Raw genomic sequence first — 18999 nt, forward strand, 5'->3', positions numbered from 1 at the left:
TGCAGACACACAATACATTCTTAGTGTACCTGTTTCTTTAGCATGTCAAGCATGGTCATCATGTTATGCAGGTTGCTCTCCATTTGACCAAAACGCAAATATGAATCACTGGGGTATCTTTGACTTAATGCTACTTCGTCTCCACGGTCTCCCTGGTCTTGCATCATATCCAGGTCTGAGACTGCTGATCCGGTGGGACTGGTCGTTTGGGCTGTGTCAGGAAGGGAGTCTGTAATAATCACACACACACAACCGCAAATGCAAACACACATTATAAAAGAAGAATACATTGTGCTGGGCTTTAATCAAAAATAGCCCAATTTTTTTCCCCGTGGATAGTTTATACTTGTTATAATATGTATGCATCAGTATTTTTTCTATAATGCAGAAGCATGAATTTATAAAAAAAAAAAAAAAAAAAATCCAACTAAACCTTAATCTAATCCTAAGCTTTATGGAGCTGTATGACTTTTATTTGCTGCTCTGAAAGTTTCCTGTTGTGAGTGTTTTTTGCATGCGCATTATGTAGTTCAGACGATTAAATGTTTTTAGGGGTTTAAGCGCGTAGTTTTAAGGGGTTCCTCACTGTCACACACCTAGCTAGCTGTCACATGTCTCATGTCTTGTACAGTATGATTACAGTAATTTAATTTTGGGATAGAAAGGCTCAACAACCAACAAAACCAGGTAAGTTCATAAATTCATAGGGTATGTCTGGTTTTTATGATTAGCAAACTTAGTTGGACAATTTCATTCGAGACCTGATGACTAACTTAGCCTAGTCAGCTAACATTTTACATCATGTTATAATAATATAATGGCGCAAATAGAGGGTATGCAAGAACCAATGTTGTCGATGAAATTGTTAATTAATTATTCGTGAATATGTGAAAAACATACTTTTGTGAACTATTCCTAGGTTTTTGACCCGATCAGAACCAAACCAGTGCAAAAATGTTCTCTGGAGTCTGGATAACAACAATTATCAAAAAAAAAGTTGAAATTTTGATTCACGGTCACTAAAGGGTACCAAAACGTACAATGCGATTACGATGTGATTTTAGCCACTTATACTAAAATGGCTATAACTCAAGAACGAAATGAGATATTAGCACCAAACTCGGTTCACATGTGTAGAGGCTCAATCTTTGGTCATGACAAAAAAATTGTGTCGATTGGATTGGACACTAGGTGGCGCTATAGCTTGAAAAAAAAATGAAGACAGCTGTAACTATGCAACTGTTAGTCCGATCGACTTGAAATTTGGCATGCAATCGGTGCGTTCCAAACGGGATATATCGCCCTCCGAAGGGCACTTCGGAGTGAAAATAATCATGTCCGCCATATTGAAGGGACGTTCCAAACCAAAGTTCTCAAAACTGGCCACTTCAAAGGGCCCTTCGGAATGAAGGATTTCGAAGGGAACAACTGATGGACACTTCGGGCCCCCATGATCCTTTGCACAGGGAATTTGTTTGACGTCACAGAATGGGTACAGGAGGTTAGGAGTTCGATTTTAACTATAAAGGTATGTATAATATTTTTCTGTACTACTGTAATATTTATACGAGTTAGATTTGGTACATTATTATGGTCAAAATGACATTGTACTTCAAAAAAAAAAATACTTTACAGCTCATTTATCAGTCCATTCAAATGTTTCAAATACATAGCCTATATGCGGTAAACCTAAAATAAATAAATAAATAAATAATAACGTTAAACAAAAGGCGCAGCTTGCACAATTTATCATCCTTGATTGTCTCGTTAAGATGACGCTGAAGTGCGTTCCAAAAGAACACTTTTTTTACCCCTACACCCTTCATCCCTTCGAAGCTCTCACTCCGGAGGGTAAACCCTCTGAAGGGATTAGGGCATAGGGATGAGCCCTTCCGAATGGAACGCAGGGAATGTCTTGGTCCAAGGGGGCATAATAGTCTATAAGGACACTGGCATATCTCAAAAAAAAATGGCCATCGTCGGCCTATGAATTCTGAGCACCAATCAATTTAGCGCTTAAAAAACTTTTGCGAATTTCTTCGAAACTGTTAGTCCGATCGAGAGGAAACCAGCGTATGAAACACGCAACCTAAGTTGGTTTACTGCATGTTCTAGCCAAAATGTCAAAATTTTGATAGGAAGTGGCAAAAAAATCCAATCAAAGTCTCTCATGGGTTCTTACTCTCTCATATGTATACGTCTATAACTTCAAAACAATATGAGATATTTTCACAGAATTTGACACATATGTATGGACTAGACTTGTGCCCATATTCGGTAATGCGATATATCGTGATAATGAATATGCACGGTATTGTTATCGTAGGCATTTCAAAATACCATAAATAATAATTTATTACCAATTATTAAAATGCATATAAGAATACTTTCCCCATCAACCGTATAAAATGCACAACACAGCTGTATTCTGCATCAAAAGAACACGCGCTCAGATGTAAACAAGCCCAACGTGCATGACAAGCACATGGCGGAACGAGTGAAGGAGACGCGCTGAATGAAAGTGCACGTTCACTCTCTGACAGCAGAGGGCGCTGATGGAACAGCAGAGTGCAACGGTAACCCCGGAAACCCCATAAACAAAGCAACTGCGCTGGTGAAGTTTTTAAAATGCCTCAAAACATTTATTTTAATCTGGACTAAAACATGCCCTAATGATTAGAAATGTTCTGATTATTTGTTATTGTTCAGTAAAACTTAAAGACATACTGCTTCATTAGTTAACATGTTAATTCATTATTACCAAACTGACCATGAAACATATTTATAAAGCATTAATTATTCTTAGTTAATGTTAATTTCTTAGTTACTGTTTAATAACATTACTAAAATCAAAAGAACTTATTTAATGGACCTGAGATAAAACTAACAATGATCAGTTGTGTTTCTTAACTAACAAAAAATAATACTTTCTGTAACAAATGTAGCTGTTGCTCAATCTTAGTTAATTCAGTAAATAATGAGACCTTATTGTAAAGTGTTTCCTGTTGTTCTTTATTGTATTTAAACATTCAAAGTTATTTTTATTACAAAAAGAGTTCTTAAACCTGTTATACTATGACAGCACATTTTTTTTGCAACTTATTTCAATACCGTGATAATACCGTATACCATGATAAAAGCTTCAGCAATTAATCGCAACATGAAAATTTGATACCGTCACATGCCTAGTATGGACACTCTGAAGACAGTGGAGATCGGGCAATAGGTGGTGCTATAACTGGTGGTGTTATAACTTTCAAAAAACCTTTAAAAAACATATTTTTCCCTAGTAAATTGCCATTTGGTGTCATTTGGTGCCATCAGATGGCAGTAAAAGGCAACTAATATAGTTCGAGGTTTCAAGGTTTTGTCATGTAAAATCCCTTTTAAACTATATAAATCCTTATAATAACATTAAAATTCACATTTTGTCAAGGTTTACCACTTAATTTGTTCATTTGACACATGTTTTTGCAATAATTTAACATTACAATTACATTGAGACCTGAAAATTATGATTTTTAAAGGGGAAACCTGGAATAAGCATTTTCTTACCTATCATTGATTACAAACATCCATATCTGCATCAAAATGTGTGTGTGTGTAAGCACTTTAATTAATGGAGTTAACAAGGAAAATATATAAGACAACTTTTGACACTTTTAAAACTAAAGTGAGCCAATAAGAGGTCCTCTGCTGCCACCTGCTGTTTAAAATAGTAATTTTGTCACTAATATTGTTACTCACTAATATTGTTCTATTATTCATATTTAGACTTAATAAAATCATTATTTTAACATTTACTATTTACTTTTTCAAAGTTCATCACTACATTTCCATTCCATAAAATGATGTTTCACTGAGATTTGCAGAAAACATCTTTACCATTTTATTTATCCTTTATTTATACAGGAAAGTCCCATTGAGATATCATAATATCTTCTTCCAGGGAGACCTGGTCATGTATTTCAAACACTGAATCTACAAGAAAATATGTGTGATGTGTGTGTGTGTGTGTGTGTGTGTGTGTGTGTGTGTGTGTGTGTGTGTGTGTGTGTGTGTGTGTGTGTAAGCATGCTTAGTATGCATAACGTATTATTGCTTAAGCCTTTTCTTTCTCTGTGTTTGTTTTAGCATATATCATAGTTGTTCCTCTATGATTTAAGTGGCTGCATGCTTACTAAAAAATAAATTCATTTTTAATGCCTATCTGCTTAAAGGCCTTAAATGCTTGAACCCCAGTAAATGCTGCTTGCAGCTTTAATTATTGTTTTCATGCCTGTTGAATTGTCACAGATCCACGGACGCCTCTCATATGCCCTTGTGGAGAGTTCAGCAGTCTGCCAAATACCCTGAAACAATAAGAAAACACATACAGTCAGTTCTATAACCACAAACACAACAGCAACCCATTACAAAGTCACACTGTCACATGACAGTAACATTGTAAAACAGATAAGCAATGACAACACACTGAAACAGGCATCACTATAATGCTTTAACTGTAACACAGCTGTAAAATCATTTAATATTAACATCAGCACAGTTACTGTAGCATTAACCATAATCAAAATGTAACAGATCCATTAAATGCATTTTACTCCAACCACTAAAAGGTAGCCGTATATTCTGACTGAATCAAATTTGTTTCAAGCAACATATAAATATAAATATTATATTAGCAGATGTTCTGCCAGTGAACAATATGAGGGAACCTAAAGTAAATAGTCCTGCATCAATCATGTGCTAATGGATTGCTTTCTCCAGATCATATAGATCACCTTGGAGTCGTCTGATAGTTGTTGCCTGTAAAAGGTTCAGAAAATTAAGGAAAAACTGCAGAAATATTTGTTACTGTGGAAAAAATAGCTCTCACAGAAAACTCTGATTTGGGTTTGATGTGGTATTTGCATGCTGGTTTTGATTTTGTTTCCCTCCCTGAAATTTGTTGCACTAAATCAGGGCTGTCAACTGGCGGCCCGCGGGCCAAATCCGGCCCGCCAATCATCTTCATCCGGCCCGCGGAACCCCAGTCTCCGTCCTCCTCTTTTCCTGGCGGTGCGGCTAAATTTGGTTAAATACGTAGCCGCAGTGGCGCCTGCTGCTGTACGGCTATATACGTACAATGCACGCTCCCCCGACTGATCTGAGAAACTTTTCCGTGCAAATATTTCAGCAGTTATGTGTGTTCCGTATTTCTGTCAAATGAACCAGCGATACCGATCATTCGTGAATTAATCATTCTTTTGTCTCGATCCTTTCTTTCCCGTGAACTGACCAAACGCGCTTTATTAACGATCTGAAACGATTTGGATTCGTTCGTACCGCTCTGTGACTGAATCATCTGTAACGTTAGTTGTTTCTCGGTCAATAACAACAAATACAGAACAAATAGCGCTGTTTTCAGGTGTTTCACAGTTTACTTCGAACTACGCAGCATGGCACAGTGGATAATAGAACGAAAGCTTAAAGGGTTAGTTCACCCAAAAATGAAAATTCTGTCATTTATTACTTACCATCATGCCGTTCCACACCCGTAAGACCTTCGTTAATCTTCAGAGGCCTCCATAGGGAGCAATGTACACTTCCTCTCTCAAGATCCATAAAAGTACTAAAAACATATTTAAATCGGCTCATGTGAGACAGTGGTTCAATATTAACATTATAAAGCGACGTGAATAGTTTTGGAGCGCCAAAAAAACAAAATAACGACTTATTTTGTGATGGCCTTTTTCAAAACACTGCTTCATGAAGCATCGGAGCATAAATGAACCAGTGTGTCGAATCATGATTCAGATCGCGTATCAAACTGCCAACGGCTGAAATCACGTGACTTTTGCGCTCCGAACAGCAGATTCGACACTGATTCACTTGTGCTCCGATGCTTCCTGCATTGTTTTGAAAACGGCCATCACTAAATAAGTCGTTATTTAGTTTTTTGGCGCTCCAAAAATATTCTCGTCGCTTTATAATATCAATATTGAACCACTGAACTCACATGAACTGATTTAAATGTTTTTAGTAAGTTACCTTTATGGATCTTGAGAGAGGAAGTGTCCATTGCTCCCTATGGAGGCCTCACAAGCTATCGGATTTCAACTAAAATGTCTTAATTTGTGTTCTGAAGATTAACGAAGGTCTTATGGAACGGCATGATGGTAAGTAAGCCTAAAACATGACAGAATTTTCATTTTTGGGTGAACTAAGTTAACCCTTTAAAGGAGCCACGTTTATTCCTGGTCCCAGATATCATTATTAAACAGTGTTGCGACATCTAGTGAGAAGCATTTAAATTCGACACACACCTCTCGGTTACAAACAAAGAGGTTACAGGTTACAAACTACAAATCACTGGATGATTAAACTACTTTTAAATCGGATGAAACAGCCTCGAAATTCCCAACAAGACTGATGAGGAAAACAGGAGAAACGTGCCATGAATGAAGATAGAAATCTTCACAAAATCACAATGAACTGTAGTAATTTGCCATGGTTTGTGGAAATGTGGAATATTTATCTTGAAAACTATGTTATAGCCATTTATATTGCAATATATTTATTAGGTGGGTAGGGGAATATATAATTCATGTATTTGTTAAGGTGTAGTTTGTACCTGTTTAGGCATCTTTATAGGCCTATATTACATATCATATTATAATATCATTTGACAGTGGTAATGAGTTGCCATGTCACTGTGAGAATATTTTCATTTAAGCCTAATAATTAATAGAATAATTTTTACCAATAAGATCCCCCTCAACTTTTTGATTTGATAATCTGGCCCTCGAATGAAACTACTTGAAGAGCCCTGCGACTAAATGCTTTCTATGTTTCATCTTACAGCAACATGTTTTTAGCAAAAGTTTGGAATAATTACAACTTTTTAATGTTTTTGAAAGAAGTCTCTTATGTTCAAAAAGGCATTTATTTGACACAAAAAAACAACAAATACAGAAATACTGTGAAATATTATTCCAATTTAAAATGACTGTTTTCTACATAAATGTTTTAAAATGTAATTTATTCCAGTGATGCAAAGCTGAATTTTTAGCATGGTACGCCAGTCTTCATGGTCACATTTTGTAAGAAAAATGTACAAAAAGTAGTTTGTGATATTTGAAATGATAAAAAATACATATTGTTACAATTAAGACAAAAAGTATTTATACACATTGAGGTTGTGACATGTCACTGTAACATGACCATTAATATGCTGAACTACCTATGTGAATTTGATGAGAACTGACTTTATACATTCTCTAAAATTCACCTTGGGACCAGTTAGATATCTAGCAATTTAAAAATATATATTTTTTTTGCATATGTCCAAACTAGTCAAATCGATTAATCACGATTAATAGCATCTAACAAAAATGTCTGTAAATATATAATACATGTGTGTATATATTAGATATACATACATAATACATACAAACACACACACGCACACATATATATATATATATATATATATATATATATATATATATATATATATATATGTATGTATATATATATGTATATATATATGTATATGTTTGTAAATTAAAATTATGGGATTAAAATATCTTAAAATGTAATAAACATATATATTTTTTTATTCTGGCATGATTTTATAACATCATATATCAACATAGTGTAAAATGGTATTAAAATTATGTGTAGAAGTTGATGCCATTCAGAGTAACCAATACCAACATTCTGACACCTGCAAAGGACCACATGGTCATGAAGCAAAGTAACTAACTCTCTTTTAACTATTTAAAAAATTCATGTTTTCACTTGCTCATACACTTGTCCCGAAAAATCAAGTCATTCGGTACAACTGCTATAAAACATGGAAAATGTTGTAATATTTTAAAAACTTAATCCCAATATACATACAAACTTTTATGTTAGATGCGATTAATCGATTTGACAGCTCTAGTCAAAACACATTTTAGGGACACTACCATGTAGCTTACATATGTGTTTGTGTCAATAAACTTACATTGAACTTGCTAGCCTTATTTCCTGCAGTGCTGGAGAACGTAACCTGCAGATCATGTGGGAAGTCTAGAGCCAGGATTCGTCCACCTTCTTTCAGTTTGAGCACCACAGCCTCGTCGCATTCCAAAAACATCACCACCTGTCTGGGCTCCACACTCAGCGCCATCCTCACCCAACCACCGGCTATGAACGGATTCCCACCCGGCAGCTTAATCACTTCCGGCTGGCCATTCACTGACCTGAACTCCAACTGCAGCCAGTTTTCTTTGGTGTTGGAGACAAGCTCCAGCAGGGGGCGTCCGTCATGCTGCAGGTGGGCAGGGGAGATGAAGGAGATGAGAGTGGCCTCCGAGCCTTTGGTTTGCCGTCCCACTAGGTGCAAACCCAAGACACCCTGTGAGGTGCTAAAGAGGTAGTCAGATAAGTCCTGGGGTAGCGTGAGATGAGGCGTGCGGGAACGGAAACGCCAGGCCGGCATCTCTGGGTCACGACCTTTGGCCTTAGATACCAACCGTTGAGAGTGAGTGACATTTTGAGCCTTCAAGAGGTTGATTACTAATAGAGGAAATTAATGACATGAAGAATGACATTAGCAATGACATGTTTTATGCCTGGCAATTCAGAACCATTATATATAACAATGTATACTCTGGTAATACTACAGTATATGATAGAGTACCATAACTGTACCATGTTACCTACATATTACTTGTTCTTGTTCTCACAGTCCTGACAGATGAAAATATCTGATATGTTAAATTCACTACCAGTCTATTTATTTTGTTTTTGTTTTTTAAAGTCTTTAATGCTCAATGCTCTTTATTCAAAAAAACAACAACAACAACTTTTAACCAGTATCTATATCATACAGATGAAACGGTAAACATTGAAATTATTTTTGACATGGGGGAAAAACCCTGAGGAGCACTAATGGCAAATGAGGAAAATGCTCTTAATGACTTCCTTTTCCTTGTTAGATCTTTACTGTTCCAAACTTCCCTCAGGACAAAGCAGCTCTACAGACACACAAACACACTGTCTCAATCCATATCTTAGGTGACTTATCTTCTTATCTTCTGTATGACTGAAAAGATAGCAGACAGGAACTTAAAAGGGCAGACAGAGATAGAGAGACGAGGAAGAAGACATAGGTTGCATGAAGTGATGAAGTTCTTTTGAAAATTAAAAAAAACACAACAACAATAAACAAACAAAAAGAATCTCAGCAGGCAAGCAGAAACATACCTGCACTGGGCAGAAATCAGAAACCGTCAGATAAATAGAGGTTAACAGAGACAGCGATAACAGAGAGAAAATAGCTTACGTGTGTTTTTACTTAGCTATGGTTTGAGAAAAACATGGTCCAAACAATCTAAAATCAGAATCAAAATCTCCAGGAGATGTTAATTCTATTGCAAAAAAGTTTTCATTTAGGTCTTGGGTTAGTCTATAATTTGAGTTACAGTTTTTCTCAGTCGCTTTGGCACATTTCTCGAATCATCCTTAAAATTTGCAAAACAGTATGTTAATTTCTCGAAACAATTCGTACAAACAGCACATTTTGGATTACCTGCAAAAGCCTGTAACTTGCTCAAAATCCTTGGTGATTTTTTAAAAGCAAGTATTTATGTCAATGAACATATCAGTCCTTGTGTCATTGTTCTCGAACAAGATGCTTAGCCATGTTGTCAATATGATGATATTTCAGATGTAAACTATGGCTATGGTTTTTATGACAGTGATTGAAACTGCACAAGACTGCACTTTTTATGTATGGCATATCAATTTTAACAGTGCAAATGGACACATTACTGTATATGGGAGACTGGTTGCAAAAGACTGGACAGGATTCACAGTTTTGTATTTACTGTTGGTCTGTCAACAAATCACTGTAAAATGTCCTTGTGATAAAAAAAGACAAGACTATATACATACACTGTATATATTGTATTCATATGTATAGTATGTATCTGTATAAAATTCATTTATCTTACTATACTGTAAGTGTAAAGCAAGTGTAATATGCTACTGTAAGTGTAAAAATGCTACTGTAATATTAAAGGTCCCGTTTTTCGTGTTTTTTTTTTTAAGCTTTGATTGTGTTTATAGTGTGCAATATAACATGTGTTCATGTTTCGCGTGTAAAAAAAACACAGTATTTTTCACATAATTTACTTATCTGTATACCGCTGTTTCCACTGTCATAAAAACGGGCTGATGACTTCCTTGTTCTATGAAGTCCCTCCTTCAGAAATACGTAACAAGTTCTGATTGTTCCAGCGGTTCCTGTGTTGTGATTCGACAGCAGCTCAGCGAACCTTGCCCGGAAAGGTCACGCCTCTTACCATAACGTGCACATAGTTTTACATGTGGATTATTGTGGTGTTGTGCCGAATGAACACAAAAGACAATAATTCCCGAGAGACTGAACTCTTTAATCTCCACAAGCAGCGACAGAAAATGTACAACATTAGCACTCACTCAGAAGAGTACCTCATACGGAAAACAGCCATGTACATAAACATAGTCCCCTCTTGTGGCCATTATGTGTACTGCAGTCCAACATTAACTATTGCAGTAAGGATACCACAATTATAATTTTCGGGAACGAGTTAAACATAAATTGTAACCATTGATCTCTAAGTACAGCATCCCTGGGAAGGCCAAACAAAGGTGATTGGACTGCGGGGTGAAAATAACACCGTTTCGACGACATGGCAACAAACACACTCTACAAACGCAACTCTTGCTCTTCTCTGTGGGAGCGCAACAAGACCACGCCCCCTTTTTTGTGTATTCCTGTGGGCGGAAGTTAGTCAAAAAACTGTTTTAGTGACGTCATTAAAGAAGGAAGTAGAGGGATGTAGTCCAAACTGGCCGTTCGATGTAGGCGACTTCTGTTAAATAAAATATCTCACTTGGCATTGAACTTTGAGCTTTAAAATTTTACAGATTTTATTTATACTCTAACAACAACATTACACACTAACTAAAGTTTGAAACATGGGATCACGAAGAACGGGACCTTTAAGATTGTAGCATGCATACCATATTAGAGTACAGTGCACATTACTGAAATACATTCCTGTTATGTGTACGAAATGCTTGAATGATTGAGGAAAAGGTTTTTCTCCAAATATTCGGCTGCACCTTTAGACCCGCATAAGCCATTGTAAGGTAATGATTGAGAACATAGCTCACAATAGCGGTCCTTATTTCACTAGAAACGTGCCTGCACCCTTTGCCTTATCTACCTCTTCCTCTGTTTTGCCTCCCTACCACACAACCTTACTCCTCATCTTCTTCCCAGCTGTTGACCTTGTTTGTTTCCATGTTGTTCTTCCATTATCAGAAATTGAAACTCTTGTGTTGTGCTCTGTCTATATATGCTTTTCAATTGAAGATTCATGACATGCATATTTTAGCTGCTGAAGGAGTGGATTCTGGAATCCACTGCCAATATATATCTTTTAAGTTATTAATCAACATTTATCTTTCTGTTAAATTATTTGAATGACTTTTTCAATGTACGTTAAAGCATTTCTTTTCCTTTTCAAATACTAGAAAATCATTTTGAATATTGTCTGTACCTCTCACTGAGAGAAAAGAAAATGTTATCAGGATGTTTTGGGAAAGTTTCCTGCTCAGATCAACTTCAACCTTGAAGAAGCTGTGAAATGTGTGTATCTGTGTATGTGCACTAAGTGTTCTGTGCAGGTCTTTTGTACTGGTGGACACCTGGCACTCTGCTTGAGATCAGCAGACATCATGTCATGACCCCAAAAGGACATCCTGTACCTAAATCCAGAGTCCCCTCGTAAGCACCGCGACGAATGGAGATATGCTTCTGGCTATCTGTCCACATGTGGAAGATTACCAAATTTGTCTATTTTCCTTAGCCAATCAGAATCGTTCAACCTGAAGTAATGACGTAGTTAGTTGACTTGAGTATAATTGTTATGGAAATGTGAATGTACACAGAGCAGCCTACGAACTCCTAGTGAGACTTGAAGCTGGTTTCTGCTGATGAAACTGCAAACTATTCTTCATTCAATTTTTCTTCAATTTATTCATTTTTAAAAATTTGACTCCGGGTCTTTATTCAACACATCTGGTCTCAAGGGTCCTAAACTGTTTATCCCCAACACTGCTTTAGAGAACTGGTTGTGTCATTGGTTGTTCTATTTCACTTCAGTCAACACGCCACAGTATGGGTCAGCCTTGCTAAGGATGAGCTGTCAGGAGACGGTATATCAAATTAACCACGCCCCGCTTGCAATCACCGTCTATATATACAGGTGTTAATCACCCGCCCTTTCTCTTTTTTGCCTCCTGGCTATCGATAGAGCTGTTAACGGTAAGATTCAGTTGCTTTGTTTCATTATAATAGCTGGTGGACGGGAGCCTCTTTGCCTGTGAAGGTGAAAGTTGCCTCGTGGCCGCGTGCTGTTTGGAAAGGAGCCTCTTTACCCACGAGGGTTAAAGCTACCGCGTTAGTGTGATCTGTTATATAAAAACAAACACGTGAAGGTGAGTATTAAGGCTTAAAGTAGTAGGGTTAAGTTTGTTATTATAAGTTTTGTTATAATAAGTGATATATTATTTATAATTTAGGTGTTATTAGTTACACAGATCATTTGTAAAGGGGCCTCTTCACCTGTGAAGGTGAAAAGCTACCGAGTTGGAGTAAGCTGTTTTAAGCACAGCGTGGGAAGAGATTCATTGTTCAAGTCAGCCAGAGAAACCCTCTTTGTCTGTGAAGACAAAAGCTAGCTGGTTTATTTTCACTTCCCTATCAAGATGCAAGGGGAAGATGACATTGAATGTCCAGAAGAGATCTCTGCAGGCCAAGTGCAGTATCGGCCTGAGCAGGATCTTCAGGAGGAAGGTGTCAGGCGTAAGCAATCTCGCAAACGCAAACATGTAGAAGTGGATCATCTTCAGAGGCAAATGCAAGGGATGCAAGAGACTCTGGATAATTTGTTACAGGCACAACAGCGGCCTTTAGGGCCTCTAGGTCCTGGGGAGCTGACGCATGGACATCCCTGCCGCCACCCAGATGAGTTATCTGTGATAGCATCTGGTGTGTTTGGAAGGGAAGACAATGCCATGCCATCAGATCAAGAGGACTTCTCTGATTCAGAAATGGGGGATGATTCTTCTCAGTCCTCGGATCCTGTGCCTTTGGATCCGTCAGATAAGGCAGTGATTGCTAGGGCAGCACAGCGGGCAAACCTAACTCCACAAGCTGCTTCAACTTCATCCTCAGTATTTGACAGAGGCTCACAGCGCCGGAAAATAGAAGGTTTGCCTATACTTCCAGACTTTATAACAGAGTTGCATTCTTCGTGGAAGGCCCCGAGTTCCACTGCCCTCCCTAGGACGCAGCTGGGCAACCTGGCAGGGGCGGCAGCTTATGGGCTGGCTTCAGCTCCGCAGATTGGGCCCACGTTTGCTATGCTGGCAGGAGCAACTGCCAGGGCTGGCAGAGATGCTACACACCCTAGCAAGCATTGTAGGGTAGTTGACAGTCAGCTGAGGAAAGCCTATCATGCCTCTGCCTTGTCTGCGAGACTTGCATGCACCAATTCCCTCCTTTTGGTTTATTTAGAAGGTATGCTGCAGGATTTGTCCTCGACTTTGACAAGCGAAGACATTCCAGAGACATTGCGGGTGGTGGATATGCTGATCCAAGGAACAAGTGCACATGCACAAGCTCTGGGACAGTCAATGGCCAGTGTGGTTCAAGCACGTCGTCAAGTTTGGCTATCTCAGGCCAATCTTTTGGACCAAGACTGCATGGCAGTTGTAGCAGCTCCACTAGTCCCTGGTGAGGTCTTTGGAGCCCCTTCAGAAGCAGCGTTGGAGCAGTCCCGTAGGACAAGGGAACTGACACGCTCTGTACGTCGAGCACCAGCTATTCGTGGGCCTCGAATAACAACGGGGGGCAGTAGCTGGACTCGGCCTGAATCGTTAAACCAGGCCTACCCAAGTCAGCGTAGACCAGCTGCCCAAGGGGCTCTGGCTGGACCAAGCCAAGGAGTTCGCCAGTCCTTTCGTAGGGGCAGACAGGCAGAGACTTCCATCACACGGATGTCAGGCGGAAGGAATCGCCGCTGACGGTTCTCAGCCTCCGGCCACACACTTCTCCAGTCAACAGCTCCTCCACTGGCGCCAATGCACTCGTTGCCCATGGGTGCTAAGCACTTTGGAGTTCGGATACAGACTCCAATTCAGGTCAAGACCACCCAGTTTTCAAGGGATTGTTCCTACTGTTTTAGGAGACAGGAAACAGCGCAAGTCTCTCGCAGCAGAGGTATCAGTCCTTCTGGGAAAGGGAGCAATAACACACCTGCCCTTGGAAGCAATAGGGCAGGGGTTTTATTCCACCTATTTCCTGATTCCGAAAAAGGATGGGAATCTTCGTCCCATCCTCAATCTCAAGGGATTCAACCGTCATTTAAAACGGCTGCCTTTCCGTATGCTCAACATATCAACTCTTTTAACCTTCATCAGGCAAGGGGACTGGTTCACAACAGTGGACCTCCAGGATGCTTATTTTCATATCCCAATTCACAAGGACCACAGGAAGTACCTAAGGTTCTATTTCCAGGGCAATGCATACGAGTACAATGTTCTCCCCTTCGGCCTGTCATTGTCTCCCCGCACCTTTACGAAATGTATGAATGCAGCGCTCATCCCCCTTCGTCGTCAGGGCATACGTATAGCAAATTACCTGGACGACTGGGTAATTTGTTCCCCTACGGAGCAGCAGGCCAGGAGCAACATAAAGGTGGTCCTAAGCCATTTACAGAACTTGGGGCTGAGACTAAACAGCAGGAAGAGTTGTCTCGTTCCCACAAAGGTGGTGACGTACCTGGGGTTAACCCTGGACTCAACATTGATGAGAGCATCTCTGACTTCCCAGAGGCAATCGGTGTTGAGGGAATGTCTATCCCAGCTCCTCGAGAAGGATCAGGTTACAGTGAAGTTTGGCCGGAGGCTGCTTGGCCTATTGGCAGCAGCCAGTCAGGTGGTACCATTAGGATTGCTACACATGCGCCCACTGCAGCTATGGTTAGCGAAATACAAAGTGAGTCCATACGAGAATGAACAGCGACTGATTCCAAAGGACAGGGATTGTCTTCCAACAGTTCGGTGGTGGCTCTCCACTCCAGGCCTAGAGCAGGGAGTTACACTGGGCCCGGTATGTTCAAGGGAAACGATAACAACAGATGCTTCACAGGAAGGCTGGGGTGCTGTCTGGCGAGACAATCCAGTACAGGGGCAATGGAGTGCCTTGTGGAGAGGAGCACACATAAATCTGCTGGAACTGGAGGCGGTATTTCAGGCCTTAATCCATTTTCTGCCTCAGCTTCGGGAGAAGCATGTGATTGTCCGCTCGGACAGCACCACGGTAGTGTCATACATAAACCACCAAGGCGGGTTACGTTCAACGTCTCTTTACAGCAGAGCTCGAGACCTTCTGTTATGGGCACATGCTCGGGGGGTGTCCCTGAGGGCCATACACCTTCCGGGAGAGGACAATGTGGCAGCCGACCTTTTGTCCAGGGGAGGCCCCAGGCCAGGGGAATGGAGGCTACACCCAGCAGTGGTGCGGGAGATCTGGTCTCGGTTCGGGGTGGCGCAAGTAGATCTCTTTGCCTCACTGGAAACCACACATTGTCCCCTGTGGTATTCAGTAGTGGGCCCCAGGGGGTCACTAGGAGTGGATGCTCTGGCAAACAAATGGCCTCCGATGCTTCTCTATGCATTTCCCCCTTTTCCTCTTCTGCCAGCGGTCCTAGCCAAAGTAAGCATCCTGAAGGCCAAAGTCCTGCTGGTGGCACCAGATTGGCCCCAGCAGTCGTGGATGCCAGATTTGGTGGCAATGCAGAGGGGATCACCATGGTGTCTCCCGGTCAGAGTAGATATGCTGTCTCAGGCCCAGGGGAAACTCTAGCACCCGGATCCAGGGAGATACAAGCTGCACGTCTGGCCGCTAGACGGGAGCCTTCCAGAGCTCTTGGAGCGGCAGTCCTAACAACTTTGCATGCGGCAAAAGCCCCATCTACAAGGCGGCTGTATGCTGCTCGGTGGGAAAGGTTCTCTCGATGGTGCCAGTCCAACGGGGTAGACCCGGTTTCATGCGAGGTGGAGTCTGTTTTGTCTTTTCTCCAGTCCCTGTTGGATACAGGTCTGACAGAGTCAACCTTGAGGGGATATGTAGCTGCTATATCTGAGCGCCATATGGACTATGGAGGCAACACAGTTGGTGTCCATCCTCTTGTGAAATGTTTTCTGAAAGGAGCTTGTAGATTATGCCCATCTCAATCTCGGCTAGTTCCCTCATGGGACTTGGCCATTGTCCTGAAGGCTCTGACCCAACACCCCTTTGAGCCATTGGAGTCTTCGGAGCTAGAGCTTCTTACATTGAAGACGGCATTTCTTTTGTCTATTGCTTCAGTTAGGAGGGTGAGCGAATTGCATGCCTTGTCAGTACACCCTGCGTGCTTGAGAATGGGAGAAGATTCATCTATTTCACTCCTTCCAAACCCCTCATTCCTGCCAAAAGTTTTACCTCGTTCTTATGTCTCCAGACCATTGGTGCTAGAACCGTTTCATCCGCCTCCTCATGATTCTGCAGAAGCAGCCAGATTGCATCTAGTCTGCCCAGTCAGAGCACTGAAAACATATATTACTCGCACTCAACAGTTAAGACGGACTAATCAGCTGTTTATCTGTTTCGGGGACTCAGTGCGAGGCCAGGCAGTATCCAAACAGCGGCTCGCAAGGTGGGTGGTCAGGCTGATAGAACTAGCCTACCACAGCGCAGGGATGCCTTCTCCCGAGGGGGTGGTGGCCCACTCTACCAGAGGAGTGGGTGCCTCTTGGGCGCTATTTAAAGGGGCCTCTCTGGAAGAAGTCTGTGCAGCAGCAGGTTGGTCATCCTCTTTGACGTTTGCCAGGTTCTATCGCCTGGACCTTGCTAAGATGGTTTCATCTACTATTCTGCAAGCAGCAGAACAAGTATAAACTGCTTTATGTTAAGCTATGTCAAGGTTATTACCTGGTGGTTTTGTTGTGAATTATGTGGAAAACTAATAAAATGTTCTGTTGCATTAATCGTTTTCCTGGTTATTGCCCCACTAGATTCCCCTCCTAACCTTATCTGGTACACAGTTGACCCATACTGTGGCGTGTTGACTGAAGTGAAATAGAACGAAGGGTTACACAGGTAACCTAGGTTCTGTGAACAAAGTCAACACGCCACAAGGCGTGGTCACTCGGGGATTGCTTGAAGCCAGTCGGAAAAATAGAAAGGGCGGGTGATTAACACCTGTATATATAGACGGTGATTGCAAGCGGGGCGTGGTTAATTTGATATACCGTCTCCTGACAGCTCATCCTTAGCAAGGCTGACCCATACTGTGGCGTGTTGACTTTGTTCACAGAACCTAGGTTACCTGTGTAACCCTTCGATATCATGCTTTACATTCCCCTGAATACATTAGTGAAATTCAGGATTCACCTGCAAAATTCATCAATTCAAGACACATCTACAAAAGTCTAATAGAAATGTATAGATAATATACTTGACACTTTATGATAACTAGGTCAACCATTTTGCATTTAATGACGTATGCGATGAACTAATGACTAAGATGTTTTGAGGGGTAAGATTATTCAACAGAGAATCACATAATACATTTTGAGCAACATGACATTAGCAATTGATAATGTAGGAAACAGCAGACAATTGTACATAATCAATTGCCTGAATGTACTAAAGCATTTGCAATTTGTTCAGAAGAATGAGAAATTGCTTTTATGATGTGCACAAGTGACTAGATGATGTAGTTTTGAGAATTTTTCAGTTCTGATCTGAGAAATGTGCCAAAGCGACTGAGAAAAACTGTAATAATCATTATTAGCTTTACTTAAAAAAATAGTAATGTTCTCATTTAGATGTTTCTGACTAGCTATAATATTAGGGATAAATTGTAAAAAAAAAAATGTGCATATGGGGAAAACTGTTAATTTGGAGATGTTCCCAAACAAGGGAACAAAGTTTCAAAAAGACGTCTTTAAAAAATGTTTTCACTTATTCAGAATAGATGTTTTAGGTATGATTTTACCATAGGCTAACTTTAAGAGTCATTTTTGTAAATGCTTATATTAGGTGCTGCAACACCTGTACATCTTCCTGTATAGTCATCTTTCATTTTTTCAGTATATATATATATATATATATATATATATATATATATATATATATATATATATATATATATATATAAACGTTTGTGCAGTTCACTTAAATTGTCATGTGGTGACAGGTAATACATATTCCATGTAGTCTAGATTATTCTAAAATGTCATAAAACTGCAAATATAATAATTATATACAGTCAAAACAAAATTTATTCAGACATCTTGAACATTTCATTCACTATAGTTTAAAAAAAGCTAATAAAATATGACAAGATCTCAGAGTTAAACTGTGTCAGAAAAAAATAATATTATGTCAGATAACACAAAGTGTTATTTTTGGGTATATAATATGTCACAGTTTACTTTATTTTGCTATGCTCACTTACATAAATGAACTATAGTGTCCTGCACTCACTAGTAAAAATATATAAAAAATGTCTGAATAATTTTTGATTTGTCTTATATTGTGTCTTTATCTTGGCATGTCCTGCACTGGATTATAGCGTGGACATGTCAATAGAAAGACACACTCACTCACTCATCCATCACTGGTTCCTCTAATCCATCAGTGATGCAATATAGCGGTAGCACAGATCAATGAAACAATGTATTGTGTTTGACTGACAGCTGCTCTCACCGGTCTCAGCGCCTCGCGGGGGATTCGCGTCCTGATGAGTTTGAACACAGTCACAAACATTCCAAAGGATAATCAAATTCCAGACAAGATATCCAACTACAGACTTCAGCCACATTCTCACCAGCCAGAGTTGTCACAAAGTCACTTAAAACTAAAGA

At 39.9% G+C, this 18999-nt stretch overlaps 1 protein-coding gene across 1 annotated transcript in view; it reads right to left on the reverse strand.

Moving 5' to 3' along the window:
- kcp (kielin cysteine rich BMP regulator) overlaps nucleotides 1–18998 on the reverse strand; it is an 85943-nt gene extending 66945 nt beyond the window's left edge. Inside the window, exons 1-4 of the mRNA XM_067389972.1 lie at nucleotides 18842–18998; nucleotides 7991–8544; nucleotides 4280–4352; nucleotides 30–229 (exon numbers count right to left, since the gene is read on the reverse strand). Coding sequence (XP_067246073.1) covers nucleotides 30–229; nucleotides 4280–4352; nucleotides 7991–8544; nucleotides 18842–18956 — 942 coding nt within the window. The 5' untranslated portion in view covers nucleotides 18957–18998. The remainder of the gene's footprint in view (nucleotides 1–29; nucleotides 230–4279; nucleotides 4353–7990; nucleotides 8545–18841) is intronic.
- Nucleotide 18999: the final 1 nt, after the last annotated feature.

The sequence above is a fragment of the Chanodichthys erythropterus genome, chromosome 7 (assembly GCF_024489055.1).
Source record: "Chanodichthys erythropterus isolate Z2021 chromosome 7, ASM2448905v1, whole genome shotgun sequence".
NCBI lineage: Eukaryota > Metazoa > Chordata > Actinopteri > Cypriniformes > Xenocyprididae > Chanodichthys > Chanodichthys erythropterus.